This window comes from Agelaius phoeniceus, chromosome Z (genome assembly GCF_051311805.1).
Source record: "Agelaius phoeniceus isolate bAgePho1 chromosome Z, bAgePho1.hap1, whole genome shotgun sequence".
NCBI classification, from domain to species: domain Eukaryota; kingdom Metazoa; phylum Chordata; class Aves; order Passeriformes; family Icteridae; genus Agelaius; species Agelaius phoeniceus.
The window spans coordinates 86,281,173-86,296,647 of record NC_135303.1 but is presented as its reverse complement, the minus strand read 5'-3'; the positions used below and the strand labels follow the sequence as shown (position 1 = coordinate 86,296,647).

Sequence of the window (15,475 nt, the reverse complement as noted above, 5' to 3'; positions counted from 1 at the left end):
AAATAAAGGCAAGCCACCAAGTGAAAGGAAAAGTCACCACAGCCACCAGCAGGGCTTTGCGGGTGGAAAGCATGCTTGGCCACAAAGAGAGACTCAGCAGCACAGCACGGACCGCGCAGCTGGCCCGGCAGGTGAAGGGCAACAGCCAAGAGCCCACTCCGCCACACCTGACAACGACGCCTCCGAGACACAGCTTTCGCAAGGCCGGCACGCCGCTGCCACCACAATCCCCGACCACGGACACCCCGACCAAACACTTCCCCAAAACCTACACAGCCACCAGTACAGACTGGAAAGTACAGGCAGAAACTGCGGACAATCGGAAAGCGATGAAGGGAAAGCGGCCTCGCATACAAAGCCGCGCACCCGGAGCCACCCCAAGCACAGCCACCAGCAGCACCAGCCAGCCTCACCAGGCTCCTCCTGCCCAGCAGCACCCAACAGCACCCACAGAGACTCACCATGCTTGCGCCCACAGCCACACAGCCACGCCTGCCGCACGCCGCCCCGGCCCTCCTGCTCCTCCTCACCGCTCTGGCCGGCACCCTGGCCTGCCAACACCTCTGGACACACGAGGACACCTTCCCCGGCGACGCTCTCCGCCTCCTCCAGGACATGGCTGTCGGCCACACGCAGCCCTGCCACCTGCCAGAGCCGCCCTTCTTCCCCGCCAGCCTGATCCACCACAACCTGCAGCCCCACCAAGCCGCCGCCACCGCCCTGCGCATCCTGCAGCACCTCTTCCACACCCTCAGCTCCAACAGCACCCGCCAGCACTGGCCCGGCCAGGCTCGCAACCACCTCCTCAACAAGCTGCAGCACCACATCCACCACCTGGAGCAATGCCTCCCCGACAACGCCACGCCCTTCAAAGGACCACGCAACCCGCTGCTCGCCATCAACAAGTACTTCAGGGACATCCACCTCTTCCTGCACGCCCACAACCACAGCGCCTGCGCCTGGGACCACGTCCGCCTCGAAGCTCGTGCCTCTCTACTGCACCTCCACAACCTCACACGCGCCATGCGCCGCTAGCGCCAACGCCCACCCGCCCAGCCACACCGACGCCCCAAACCCACCTCCAACCCCACGCCTCCTCTCACCTGGGACCGCACACAGGCCCGCAACAACCGCACGGCACCCGCAGCCTTCAACCGCTGCGTCTCCAGCGATTCCGCTGCTCATACTGATATGGACAAAAGACCTTCTCCACTTATTTATTGACTTATTTATTGACTTATTTATTTCATTTCTCTATTTATTCACGTATTTATTTTTTCTACCTCTTCACTTATTTATGCCAGTCCAAATAAAGACTTATGACAAAACACTTGCCACTGCCTCTCCTCTCTCGAGCACTGCAAGCACTCTTTGCGCCAGGGGAAAGCCATCTCCGCCCAACGCCTACTCCAAGCCCTGCTGCAAACAGCCCCCGACCCCTCTTCTCAACGCCGCCTGCCCAAGCAGCAGCCCCTGTGCAAAAGCACTGCCAGCCTTTGGCCAACACCATGGAAGCACAAAAAGAAAAACACCCAAAGGCTGCTCAAGAGCACCGCTGCACCTCATCTGCTTTATCCACACCTTGCTCCATCCATCCATCCATCCATCCAATCCATGGCCCTCTGACTCACAGACAACGACGTCATGCGGGACACCGTCAAGCACTTTGCACAAAGCCAGGCACACCAGGTCCCTTTCCTTGCCCCTCTCCACCACTGCTGTGGAGCCCTAAGCATAGAACAGCACCAAAACTGCCAGGAATGGTGATTTTGCACTTTGGAATGCCATGCTCCCTGTTCCCAATCACCTCTTGCTTTTCCATTGGCCTTAACATAGTCTCCCGGAGAAGCAGCCTCATCTTCTTGCCTCACACACAGCTCAGCCTGAATGCTCCGTACTTCCCACACTCTTCTCCTTTTCCCTTTCTAAAAACGGGGCTTATACTTCCCTTCTACCGCTTCTTGGGCATTTGGACTGACAGACACCAGCTTTCAAAAACGATGCACTGCGGCCTAGCAACTCCATCTGAAAGTTCCCTCACGACTCAGGCATTAACCTCTTCACGTGCCATGCACTCGGACACTAAGTTCAAGTTGCTAACATGGTCTCAAAGTTGACCCGGCCCTACAGTGGCCTGGGGATCTCCATTCTTCAGGCGGGGCTCCCAGCACTTGCCACGCGCGACTTCAGCGGCATGCCTGGAGATCGCTGACGCACAAGGCTACAAACATCCGCTCCCCTCCACAGCCTCTTTGCCCCAAAAGTCTCCAACCTTCAAAGCCCATGCTGTGCTCCTAGCAACCATCCAACCATTTCTCCACGAGGCCATGGCAATCGTCCCCTTGCACATCTCTGCACAGCCCACATTCCTCCTCAGCGATCCCCAGCTTTTCTGCGCTTTTGGAAAGGCATCTGAAACTGCTGGCAAACCTTCGCTACTCCAGCCACAGAAGCCCAGCCCCTGCCCTCTTGCTCCCACGTGATGTCCTCTAGACCCCCGTGCCTCTTCAGAGCCATCCCCTCCAAGGACGCCACACCTCGCACGGACCAACGAGCCCTGAACAGGACACGCTCTTGCAGGCGAGGGCTCTGGCAATCCCAAAACACAACCCCATTGCTTTCACGGGGGACAGTCCTCTTTGGCCCTGCGGCTGCCTCATCCACTGGGCCACGCATCTCCAAACCGGACCCTTGCTCCAGGGCCACAGCCAGCGGAGCAAGCACGACAGGAAGAGCAAAGCCCCTCCCTTGCGCCGCCTTCCTCACCTGCCTCGTTGATGGCTCCTCCCAAACACAGCAGCTGGAGCCCCTGCCTCTGTGCAAGGACACACTCAGGCCTCCAAGGCCCACGTGCACACACAGCCCCTTGAACACTGCCACTGCCTCTGGGCATTGACCCCAGCAGGGGAAACGCCAGCCCCCGCCCACTGACATCACCGCACATGCCTTGCAACCACAAAAGGAAAACAGCGGCTAAGATGAAAATAAAGGCAAGCCACCAAGTGAAAGGAAAAGTCACCACAGCCACCAGCAGGGCTTTGCGGGTGGAAAGCATGCTTGGCCACAAAGAGAGACTCAGCAGCACAGCACGGACCGCGCAGCTGGCCCGGCAGGTGAAGGGCAACAGCCAAGAGCCCACTCCGCCACACCTGACAACGACGCCTCCGAGACACAGCTTTCGCAAGGCCGGCACGCCGCTGCCACCACAATCCCCGACCACGGACACCCCGACCAAACACTTCCCCAAAACCTACACAGCCACCAGTACAGACTGGAAAGTACAGGCAGAAACTGCGGACAATCGGAAAGCGATGAAGGGAAAGCGGCCTCGCATACAAAGCCGCGCACCCGGAGCCACCCCAAGCACAGCCACCAGCAGCACCAGCCAGCCTCACCAAGCTCCTCCTGCCCAGCAGCACCCAACAGCACCCACAGAGACTCACCATGCTTGCGCCCACAGCCACACAGCCACGCCTGCCGCACGCCGCCCCGGCCCTCCTGCTCCTCCTCACCGCTCTGGCCGGCACCCTGGCCTGCCAACACCTCTGGACACACGAGGACACCTTCCCCGGCGACGCTCTCCGCCTCCTCCAGGACATGGCTGTCGGCCACACGCAGCCCTGCCACCTGCCAGAGCCGCCCTTCTTCCCCGCCAGCCTGCTCCACCACAACCTGCAGCCCCACCAAGCCGCCGCCACCGCCCTGCGCATCCTGCAGCACCTCTTCCACACCCTCAGCTCCAACAGCACCCGCCAGCACTGGCCCGGCCAGACTCGCAACCACCTCCTCAACAAGCTGCAGCACCACATCCACCACCTGGAGCAATGCCTCCCCGACAACGCCACGCCCTTCAAAGGACCACGCAACCCGCTGCTCGCCATCAACAAGTACTTCAGGGACATCCACCTCTTCCTGCACGCCCACAACCACAGCGCCTGCGCCTGGGACCACGTCCGCCTCGAAGCTCGTGCCTCTCTACTGCACCTCCACAACCTCACACGCGCCATGCGCCGCTAGCGCCAACGCCCACCCGCCCAGCCACACCGACGCCCCAAACCCACCTCCAACCCCACGCCTCCTCTCACCTGGGACCGCACACAGGCCCGCAACAACCGCACGGCACCCGCAGCCTTCAACCGCTGCGTCTCCAGCGATTCCGCTGCTCATACTGATATGGACAAAAGACCTTCTCCACTTATTTATTGACTTATTTATTGACTTATTTATTTCATTTCTCTATTTATTCACGTATTTATTTTTTCTACCTCTTCACTTATTTATGCCAGTCCAAATAAAGACTTATGACAAAACACTTGCCACTGCCTCTCCTCTCTCGAGCACTGCAAGCACTCTTTGTGCCAGGGGAAAGCCATCTCCGCCCAACGCCTACTCCAAGCCCTGCTGCAAACAGCCCCCGACCCCTCTTCTCAACGCCGCCTGCCCAAGCAGCAGCCCCTGTGCAAAAGCACTGCCAGCCTTTGGCCAACACCATGGAAGCACAAAAAGAAAAACACCCAAAGGCTGCTCAAGAGCACCGCTGCACCTCATCTGCTTTATCCATACCTTGCGCCATCCATCCATCCATCCAATCCATGGCCCTCTGACTCACAGACAACGACGTCATGCGGGACACCGTCAAGCACTTTGCACAAAGCCAGGCACACCAGGTCCCTTTCCTTGCCCCTCTCCACCACTGCTGTGGAGCCCTAAGCATAGAACAGCACCAAAACTGCCAGGAATGGTGATTTTGCACTTTGGAATGCCATGCTCCCTGTTCCCAATCACCTCTTGCTTTTCCATTGGCCTTAACATAGTCTCCCGGAGAAGCAGCCTCATCTTCTTGCCTCACACACAGCTCAGCCTGAATGCTCCGTACTTCCCACACTCTTCTCCTTTTCCCTTTCTAAAAACGGGGCTTATACTTCCCTTCTACCCCTTCTTGGGCATTTGGACTGACAGACACCAGCTTTCAAAAACGATGCACTGTGGCCTAGCAACTCCATCTGAAAGTTCCCTCACGACTCAGGCATTAACCTCTTCACGTGCCATGCACTCGGACACTAAGTTCAGGTTGCTAAGATGGTCTCAAAGTTGACCCGGCCCTACAGTGGCCTGGGGATCTCCATTCTTCAGGCGGGGCTCCCAGCACCTGCCACGCGCGACTTCAGCGGCATGCCTGGAGATCGCTGACGCACAAGGCTACAAACATCCGCTCCCCTCCACAGCCTCTTTGCCCCAAAAGTCTCCAACCTTCAAAGCCCATGCTGTGCTCCTAGCAACCATCCAACCATTTCTCCACGAGGCCATGGCAATCGTCCCCTTGCACATCTCTGCACAGCCCACATTCCTCCTCAGCGATCCCCAGCTTTTCTGCGCTTTTGGAAAGGCATCTGAAACTGCTGGCAAACCTTCGCTACTCCAGCCACAGAAGCCCAGCCCCTGCCCTCTTGCTCCCACGTGATGTCCTCTAGACCCCCGTGCCTCTTCAGAGCCATCCCCTCCAAGGACGCCACACCTCGCACGGACCAACGAGCCCTGAACAGGACACGCTCTTGCAGGCGAGGGCTCTGGCAATCCCAAAACACAACCCCATTGCTTTCACGGGGGACAGTCCTCTTTGGCCCTGCGGCTGCCTCATCCACTGGGCCACGCATCTCCAAACCGGACCCTTGCTCCAGGGCCACAGCCAGCGGAGCAAGCACGACAGGAAGAGCAAAGCCCCTCCCTTGCGCCGCCTTCCTCACCTGCCTCGTTGATGGCTCCTCCCAAACACAGCAGCTGGAGCCCCTGCCTCTGTGCAAGGACACACTCAGGCCTCCAAGGCCCACGTGCACACACAGCCCCTTGAACACTGCCACTGCCTCTGGGCATTGACCCCAGCAGGGGAAACGCCAGCCCCCGCCCACTGACATCACCGCACATGCCTTGCAACCACAAAAGGAAAACAGCGGCTAAGATGAAAATAAAGGCAAGCCACCAAGTGAAAGGAAAAGTCACCACAGCCACCAGCAGGGCTTTGCGGGTGGAAAGCATGCTTGGCCACAAAGAGAGACTCAGCAGCACAGCACGGACCGCGCAGCTGGCCCGGCAGGTGAAGGGCAACAGCCAAGAGCCCACTCCGCCACACCTGACAACGACGCCTCCGAGACACAGCTTTCGCAAGGCCGGCACGCCGCTGCCACCACAATCCCCGACCACGGACACCCCGACCAAACACTTCCCCAAAACCTACACAGCCACCAGTACAGACTGGAAAGTACAGGCAGAAACTGCGGACAATCGGAAAGCGATGAAGGGAAAGCGGCCTCGCATACAAAGCCGCGCACCCGGAGCCACCCCAAGCACAGCCACCAGCAGCACCAGCCAGCCTCACCAGGCTCCTCCTGCCCAGCAGCACCCAACAGCACCCACAGAGACTCACCATGCTTGCGCCCACAGCCACACAGCCACGCCTGCCGCACGCCGCCCCGGCCCTCCTGCTCCTCCTCACCGCTCTGGCCGGCACCCTGGCCTGCCAACACCTCTGGACACACGAGGACACCTTCCCCGGCGACGCTCTCCGCCTCCTCCAGGACATGGCTGTCGGCCACACGCAGCCCTGCCACCTGCCAGAGCCGCCCTTCTTCCCCGCCAGCCTGATCCACCACAACCTGCAGCCCCACCAAGCCGCCGCCACCGCCCTGCGCATCCTGCAGCACCTCTTCCACACCCTCAGCTCCAACAGCACCCGCCAGCACTGGCCCGGCCAGGCTCGCAACCACCTCCTCAACAAGCTGCAGCACCACATCCACCACCTGGAGCAATGCCTCCCCGACAACGCCACGCCCTTCAAAGGACCACGCAACCCGCTGCTCGCCATCAACAAGTACTTCAGGGACATCCACCTCTTCCTGCACGCCCACAACCACAGCGCCTGCGCCTGGGACCACGTCCGCCTCGAAGCTCGTGCCTCTCTACTGCACCTCCACAACCTCACACGCGCCATGCGCCGCTAGCGCCAACGCCCACCCGCCCAGCCACACCGACGCCCCAAACCCACCTCCAACCCCACGCCTCCTCTCACCTGGGACCGCACACAGGCCCGCAACAACCGCACGGCACCCGCAGCCTTCAACCGCTGCGTCTCCAGCGATTCCGCTGCTCATACTGATATGGACAAAAGACCTTCTCCACTTATTTATTGACTTATTTATTGACTTATTTATTTCATTTCTCTATTTATTCACGTATTTATTTTTTCTACCTCTTCACTTATTTATGCCAGTCCAAATAAAGACTTATGACAAAACACTTGCCACTGCCTCTCCTCTCTCGAGCACTGCAAGCACTCTTTGCGCCAGGGGAAAGCCATCTCCGCCCAACGCCTACTCCAAGCCCTGCTGCAAACAGCCCCCGACCCCTCTTCTCAACGCCGCCTGCCCAAGCAGCAGCCCCTGTGCAAAAGCACTGCCAGCCTTTGGCCAACACCATGGAAGCACAAAAAGAAAAACACCCAAAGGCTGCTCAAGAGCACCGCTGCACCTCATCTGCTTTATCCACACCTTGCTCCATCCATCCATCCATCCATCCAATCCATGGCCCTCTGACTCACAGACAACGACGTCATGCGGGACACCGTCAAGCACTTTGCACAAAGCCAGGCACACCAGGTCCCTTTCCTTGCCCCTCTCCACCACTGCTGTGGAGCCCTAAGCATAGAACAGCACCAAAACTGCCAGGAATGGTGATTTTGCACTTTGGAATGCCATGCTCCCTGTTCCCAATCACCTCTTGCTTTTCCATTGGCCTTAACATAGTCTCCCGGAGAAGCAGCCTCATCTTCTTGCCTCACACACAGCTCAGCCTGAATGCTCCGTACTTCCCACACTCTTCTCCTTTTCCCTTTCTAAAAACGGGGCTTATACTTCCCTTCTACCGCTTCTTGGGCATTTGGACTGACAGACACCAGCTTTCAAAAACGATGCACTGCGGCCTAGCAACTCCATCTGAAAGTTCCCTCACGACTCAGGCATTAACCTCTTCACGTGCCATGCACTCGGACACTAAGTTCAAGTTGCTAACATGGTCTCAAAGTTGACCCGGCCCTACAGTGGCCTGGGGATCTCCATTCTTCAGGCGGGGCTCCCAGCACTTGCCACGCGCGACTTCAGCGGCATGCCTGGAGATCGCTGACGCACAAGGCTACAAACATCCGCTCCCCTCCACAGCCTCTTTGCCCCAAAAGTCTCCAACCTTCAAAGCCCATGCTGTGCTCCTAGCAACCATCCAACCATTTCTCCACGAGGCCATGGCAATCGTCCCCTTGCACATCTCTGCACAGCCCACATTCCTCCTCAGCGATCCCCAGCTTTTCTGCGCTTTTGGAAAGGCATCTGAAACTGCTGGCAAACCTTCGCTACTCCAGCCACAGAAGCCCAGCCCCTGCCCTCTTGCTCCCACGTGATGTCCTCTAGACCCCCGTGCCTCTTCAGAGCCATCCCCTCCAAGGACGCCACACCTCGCACGGACCAACGAGCCCTGAACAGGACACGCTCTTGCAGGCGAGGGCTCTGGCAATCCCAAAACACAACCCCATTGCTTTCACGGGGGACAGTCCTCTTTGGCCCTGCGGCTGCCTCATCCACTGGGCCACGCATCTCCAAACCGGACCCTTGCTCCAGGGCCACAGCCAGCGGAGCAAGCACGACAGGAAGAGCAAAGCCCCTCCCTTGCGCCGCCTTCCTCACCTGCCTCGTTGATGGCTCCTCCCAAACACAGCAGCTGGAGCCCCTGCCTCTGTGCAAGGACACACTCAGGCCTCCAAGGCCCACGTGCACACACAGCCCCTTGAACACTGCCACTGCCTCTGGGCATTGACCCCAGCAGGGGAAACGCCAGCCCCCGCCCACTGACATCACCGCACATGCCTTGCAACCACAAAAGGAAAACAGCGGCTAAGATGAAAATAAAGGCAAGCCACCAAGTGAAAGGAAAAGTCACCACAGCCACCAGCAGGGCTTTGCGGGTGGAAAGCATGCTTGGCCACAAAGAGAGACTCAGCAGCACAGCACGGACCGCGCAGCTGGCCCGGCAGGTGAAGGGCAACAGCCAAGAGCCCACTCCGCCACACCTGACAACGACGCCTCCGAGACACAGCTTTCGCAAGGCCGGCACGCCGCTGCCACCACAATCCCCGACCACGGACACCCCGACCAAACACTTCCCCAAAACCTACACAGCCACCAGTACAGACTGGAAAGTACAGGCAGAAACTGCGGACAATCGGAAAGCGATGAAGGGAAAGCGGCCTCGCATACAAAGCCGCGCACCCGGAGCCACCCCAAGCACAGCCACCAGCAGCACCAGCCAGCCTCACCAGGCTCCTCCTGCCCAGCAGCACCCAACAGCACCCACAGAGACTCACCATGCTTGCGCCCACAGCCACACAGCCACGCCTGCCGCACGCCGCCCCGGCCCTCCTGCTCCTCCTCACCGCTCTGGCCGGCACCCTGGCCTGCCAACACCTCTGGACACACGAGGACACCTTCCCCGGCGACGCTCTCCGCCTCCTCCAGGACATGGCTGTCGGCCACACGCAGCCCTGCCACCTGCCAGAGCCGCCCTTCTTCCCCGCCAGCCTGCTCCACCACAACCTGCAGCCCCACCAAGCCGCCGCCACCGCCCTGCGCATCCTGCAGCACCTCTTCCACACCCTCAGCTCCAACAGCACCCGCCAGCACTGGCCCGGCCAGACTCGCAACCACCTCCTCAACAAGCTGCAGCACCACATCCACCACCTGGAGCAATGCCTCCCCGACAACGCCACGCCCTTCAAAGGACCACGCAACCCGCTGCTCGCCATCAACAAGTACTTCAGGGACATCCACCTCTTCCTGCACGCCCACAACCACAGCGCCTGCGCCTGGGACCACGTCCGCCTCGAAGCTCGTGCCTCTCTACTGCACCTCCACAACCTCACACGCGCCATGCGCCGCTAGCGCCAACGCCCACCCGCCCAGCCACACCGACGCCCCAAACCCACCTCCAACCCCACGCCTCCTCTCACCTGGGACCGCACACAGGCCCGCAACAACCGCACGGCACCCGCAGCCTTCAACCGCTGCGTCTCCAGCGATTCCGCTGCTCATACTGATATGGACAAAAGACCTTCTCCACTTATTTATTGACTTATTTATTGACTTATTTATTTCATTTCTCTATTTATTCACGTATTTATTTTTCTACCTCTTCACTTATTTATGCCAGTCCAAATAAAGACTTATGACAAAACACTTGCCACTGCCTCTCCTCTCTCGAGCACTGCAAGCACTCTTTGCGCCAGGGGAAAGCCATCTCCGCCCAACGCCTACTCCAAGCCCTGCTGCAAACAGCCCCCGACCCCTCTTCTCAACGCCGCCTGCCCAAGCAGCAGCCCCTGTGCAAAAGCACTGCCAGCCTTTGGCCAACACCATGGAAGCACAAAAAGAAAAACACCCAAAGGCTGCTCAAGAGCACCGCTGCACCTCATCTGCTTTATCCACACCTTGCTCCATCCATCCATCCATCCATCCATCCAATCCATGGCCCTCTGACTCACAGACAACGACGTCATGCGGGACACCGTCAAGCACTTTGCACAAAGCCAGGCACACCAGGTCCCTTTCCTTTCCCCTCTCCACCACTGCTGTGGAGCCCTAAGCATAGAACAGCACCAAAACTGCCAGGAATGGTGATTTTGCACTTTGGAATGCCATGCTCCCTGTTCCCAATCACCTCTTGCTTTTCCATTGGCCTTAACATAGTCTCCCGGAGAAGCAGCCTCATCTTCTTGCCTCACACACAGCTCAGCCTGAATGCTCCGTACTTCCCACACTCTTCTCCTTTTCCCTTTCTAAAAACGGGGCTTATACTTCCCTTCTACCCCATTCTTGGGCATTTGGACTGACAGACACCAGCTTTCAAAAACGATGCACTGTGGCCTAGCAACTCCATCTGAAAGTTCCCTCACGACTCAGGCATTAACCTCTTCACGTGCCATGCACTCGGACACTAAGTTCAGGTTGCTAAGATGGTCTCAAAGTTGACCCGGCCCTACAGTGGCCTGGGGATCTCCATTCTTCAGGCGGGGCTCCCAGCACCTGCCACGCGCGACTTCAGCGGCATGCCTGGAGATCGCTGACGCACAAGGCTACAAACATCCGCTCCCCTCCACAGCCTCTTTGCCCCAAAAGTCTCCAACCTTCAAAGCCCATGCTGTGCTCCTAGCAACCATCCAACCATTTCTCCACGAGGCCATGGCAATCGTCCCCTTGCACATCTCTGCACAGCCCACATTCCTCCTCAGCGATCCCCAGCTTTTCTGCGCTTTTGGAAAGGCATCTGAAACTGCTGGCAAACCTTCGCTACTCCAGCCACAGAAGCCCAGCCCCTGCCCTCTTGCTCCCACGTGATGTCCTCTAGACCCCCGTGCCTCTTCAGAGCCATCCCCTCCAAGGACGCCACACCTCACACGGACCAACGAGCCCTGAACAGGACACGCTCTTGCAGGCGAGGGCTCTGGCAATCCCAAAACACAACCCCATTGCTTTCACGGGGGACAGTCCTCTTTGGCCCTGCGGCTGCCTCATCCACTGGGCCACGCATCTCCAAACCGGACCCTTGCTCCAGGGCCACAGCCAGCGGAGCAAGCACGACAGGAAGAGCAAAGCCCCTCCCTTGCGCCGCCTTCCTCACCTGCCTCGTTGATGGCTCCTCCCAAACACAGCAGCTGGAGCCCCTGCCTCTGTGCAAGGACACACTCAGGCCTCCAAGGCCCATGTGCACACACAGCCCCTTGAACACTGCCACTGCCTCTGGGCATTGAGGGGGAAACGCCAGCCCCCGCCCACTGACATCACCGCACATGCCTTGCAACCACAAAAGGAAAACAGCGGCTAAGATGAAAATAAAGGCAAGCCACCAAGTGAAAGGAAAAGTCACCACAGCCACCAGCAGGGCTTTGCGGGTGGAAAGCATGCTTGGCCACAAAGAGAGACTCAGCAGCACAGCACGGACCGCGCAGCTGGCCCGGCAGGTGAAGGGCAACAGCCAAGAGCCCACTCCGCCACACCTGACAACGACGCCTCCGAGACACAGCTTTCGCAAGGCCGGCACGCCGCTGCCACCACAATCCCCGACCACGGACACCCCGACCAAACACTTCCCCAAAACCTACACAGCCACCAGTACAGACTGGAAAGTACAGGCAGAAACTGCGGACAATCGGAAAGCGATGAAGGGAAAGCGGCCTCGCATACAAAGCCGCGCACCCGGAGCCACCCCAAGCACAGCCACCAGCAGCACCAGCCAGCCTCACCAAGCTCCTCCTGCCCAGCAGCACCCAACAGCACCCACAGAGACTCACCATGCTTGCGCCCACAGCCACACAGCCACGCCTGCCGCACGCCGCCCCGGCCCTCCTGCTCCTCCTCACCGCTCTGGCCGGCACCCTGGCCTGCCAACACCTCTGGACACACGAGGACACCTTCCCCGGCGACGCTCTCCGCCTCCTCCAGGACATGGCTGTCGGCCACACGCAGCCCTGCCACCTGCCAGAGCCGCCCTTCTTCCCCGCCAGCCTGCTCCACCACAACCTGCAGCCCCACCAAGCCGCCGCCACCGCCCTGCGCATCCTGCAGCACCTCTTCCACACCCTCAGCTCCAACAGCACCCGCCAGCACTGGCCCGGCCAGACTCGCAACCACCTCCTCAACAAGCTGCAGCACCACATCCACCACCTGGAGCAATGCCTCCCCGACAACGCCACGCCCTTCAAAGGACCACGCAACCCGCTGCTCGCCATCAACAAGTACTTCAGGGACATCCACCTCTTCCTGCACGCCCACAACCACAGCGCCTGCGCCTGGGACCACGTCCGCCTCGAAGCTCGTGCCTCTCTACTGCACCTCCACAACCTCACACGCGCCATGCGCCGCTAGCGCCAACGCCCACCCGCCCAGCCACACCGACGCCCCAAACCCACCTCCAACCCCACGCCTCCTCTCACCTGGGACCGCACACAGGCCCGCAACAACCGCACGGCACCCGCAGCCTTCAACCGCTGCGTCTCCAGCGATTCCGCTGCTCATACTGATATGGACAAAAGACCTTCTCCACTTATTTATTGACTTATTTATTGACTTATTTATTTCATTTCTCTATTTATTCACGTATTTATTTTTTCTACCTCTTCACTTATTTATGCCAGTCCAAATAAAGACTTATGACAAAACACTTGCCACTGCCTCTCCTCTCTCGAGCACTGCAAGCACTCTTTGTGCCAGGGGAAAGCCATCTCCGCCCAACGCCTACTCCAAGCCCTGCTGCAAACAGCCCCCGACCCCTCTTCTCAACGCCGCCTGCCCAAGCAGCAGCCCCTGTGCAAAAGCACTGCCAGCCTTTGGCCAACACCATGGAAGCACAAAAAGAAAAACACCCAAAGGCTGCTCAAGAGCACCGCTGCACCTCATCTGCTTTATCCATACCTTGCGCCATCCATCCATCCATCCAATCCATGGCCCTCTGACTCACAGACAACGACGTCATGCGGGACACCGTCAAGCACTTTGCACAAAGCCAGGCACACCAGGTCCCTTTCCTTGCCCCTCTCCACCACTGCTGTGGAGCCCTAAGCATAGAACAGCACCAAAACTGCCAGGAATGGTGATTTTGCACTTTGGAATGCCATGCTCCCTGTTCCCAATCACCTCTTGCTTTTCCATTGGCCTTAACATAGTCTCCCGGAGAAGCAGCCTCATCTTCTTGCCTCACACACAGCTCAGCCTGAATGCTCCGTACTTCCCACACTCTTCTCCTTTTCCCTTTCTAAAAACGGGGCTTATACTTCCCTTCTACCGCTTCTTGGGCATTTGGACTGACAGACACCAGCTTTCAAAAACGATGCACTGCGGCCTAGCAACTCCATCTGAAAGTTCCCTCACGACTCAGGCATTAACCTCTTCACGTGCCATGCACTCGGACACTAAGTTCAAGTTGCTAACATGGTCTCAAAGTTGACCCGGCCCTACAGTGGCCTGGGGATCTCCATTCTTCAGGCGGGGCTCCCAGCACTTGCCACGCGCGACTTCAGCGGCATGCCTGGAGATCGCTGACGCACAAGGCTACAAACATCCGCTCCCCTCCACAGCCTCTTTGCCCCAAAAGTCTCCAACCTTCAAAGCCCATGCTGTGCTCCTAGCAACCATCCAACCATTTCTCCACGAGGCCATGGCAATCGTCCCCTTGCACATCTCTGCACAGCCCACATTCCTCCTCAGCGATCCCCAGCTTTTCTGCGCTTTTGGAAAGGCATCTGAAACTGCTGGCAAACCTTCGCTACTCCAGCCACAGAAGCCCAGCCCCTGCCCTCTTGCTCCCACGTGATGTCCTCTAGACCCCCGTGCCTCTTCAGAGCCATCCCCTCCAAGGACGCCACACCTCGCACGGACCAACGAGCCCTGAACAGGACACGCTCTTGCAGGCGAGGGCTCTGGCAATCCCAAAACACAACCCCATTGCTTTCACGGGGGACAGTCCTCTTTGGCCCTGCGGCTGCCTCATCCACTGGGCCACGCATCTCCAAACCGGACCCTTGCTCCAGGGCCACAGCCAGCGGAGCAAGCACGACAGGAAGAGCAAAGCCCCTCCCTTGCGCCGCCTTCCTCACCTGCCTCGTTGATGGCTCCTCCCAAACACAGCAGCTGGAGCCCCTGCCTCTGTGCAAGGACACACTCAGGCCTCCAAGGCCCACGTGCACACACAGCCCCTTGAACACTGCCACTGCCTCTGGGCATTGACCCCAGCAGGGGAAACGCCAGCCCCCGCCCACTGACATCACCGCACATGCCTTGCAACCACAAAAGGAAAACAGCGGCTAAGATGAAAATAAAGGCAAGCCACCAAGTGAAAGGAAAAGTCACCACAGCCACCAGCAGGGCTTTGCGGGTGGAAAGCATGCTTGGCCACAAAGAGAGACTCAGCAGCACAGCACGGACCGCGCAGCTGGCCCGGCAGGTGAAGGGCAACAGCCAAGAGCCCACTCCGCCACACCTGACAACGACGCCTCCGAGACACAGCTTTCGCAAGGCCGGCACGCCGCTGCCACCACAATCCCCGACCACGGACACCCCGACCAAACACTTCCCCAAAACCTACACAGCCACCAGTACAGACTGGAAAGTACAGGCAGAAACTGCGGACAATCGGAAAGCGATGAAGGGAAAGCTGCCTCGCATACAAAGCCGCGCACCCGGAGCCACCCCAAGCACAGCCACCAGCAGCACCAGCCAGCCTCACCAGGCTCCTCCTGCCCAGCAGCACCCAACAGCACCCACAGAGACTCACCATGCTTGCGCCCACAGCCACACAGCCACGCCTGCCGCACGCCGCCCCGGCCCTCCTGCTCCTCCTCACCGCTCTGGCCGGCACCCTGGCCTGCCAACACCTCTGGACACACGAG

The 15,475-nt window shown here is 59.1% G+C and overlaps 4 protein-coding genes across 16 annotated transcripts in view; 3 read left to right on the top strand and 1 right to left on the bottom strand.

Moving 5' to 3' along the window:
• Positions 1–15,475, bottom strand: part of LOC129133239 (ubiquitin-associated protein 2) — a 284,552-nt gene that overhangs the window by 117,619 nt on the left and 151,458 nt on the right. The gene's annotated exons all lie outside the window — the stretch shown is intronic.
• Positions 3,445–4,017, top strand: LOC143692072 (interferon-like). The gene has a single exon (XM_077171612.1). It carries the CDS (start codon positions 3,445–3,447, stop codon positions 4,015–4,017), a length of 573 nt encoding a protein of 190 aa, XP_077027727.1.
• Positions 9,405–9,977, top strand: LOC143692071 (interferon-like). Its single transcript, XM_077171611.1, has one exon. The coding sequence runs from the start codon at positions 9,405–9,407 to the stop codon at positions 9,975–9,977; it is 573 nt and encodes a 190-aa protein (XP_077027726.1).
• Positions 12,384–12,956, top strand: LOC143692070 (interferon-like). Its single transcript, XM_077171609.1, has one exon. It carries the CDS (start codon positions 12,384–12,386, stop codon positions 12,954–12,956), a length of 573 nt encoding a protein of 190 aa, XP_077027724.1.

What these genes read in the sequence shown, in the direction of transcription:
- LOC143692070 (XM_077171609.1), top strand. Translation starts at nt 12,384, where the DNA reads ATGCTTGCGCCCACAGCCACACAGCCACGCCTGCCGCACGCCGCCCCG.
- LOC143692072 (XM_077171612.1), top strand. Translation starts at nt 3,445, where the DNA reads ATGCTTGCGCCCACAGCCACACAGCCACGCCTGCCGCACGCCGCCCCG.
- LOC143692071 (XM_077171611.1), top strand. Translation starts at nt 9,405, where the DNA reads ATGCTTGCGCCCACAGCCACACAGCCACGCCTGCCGCACGCCGCCCCG.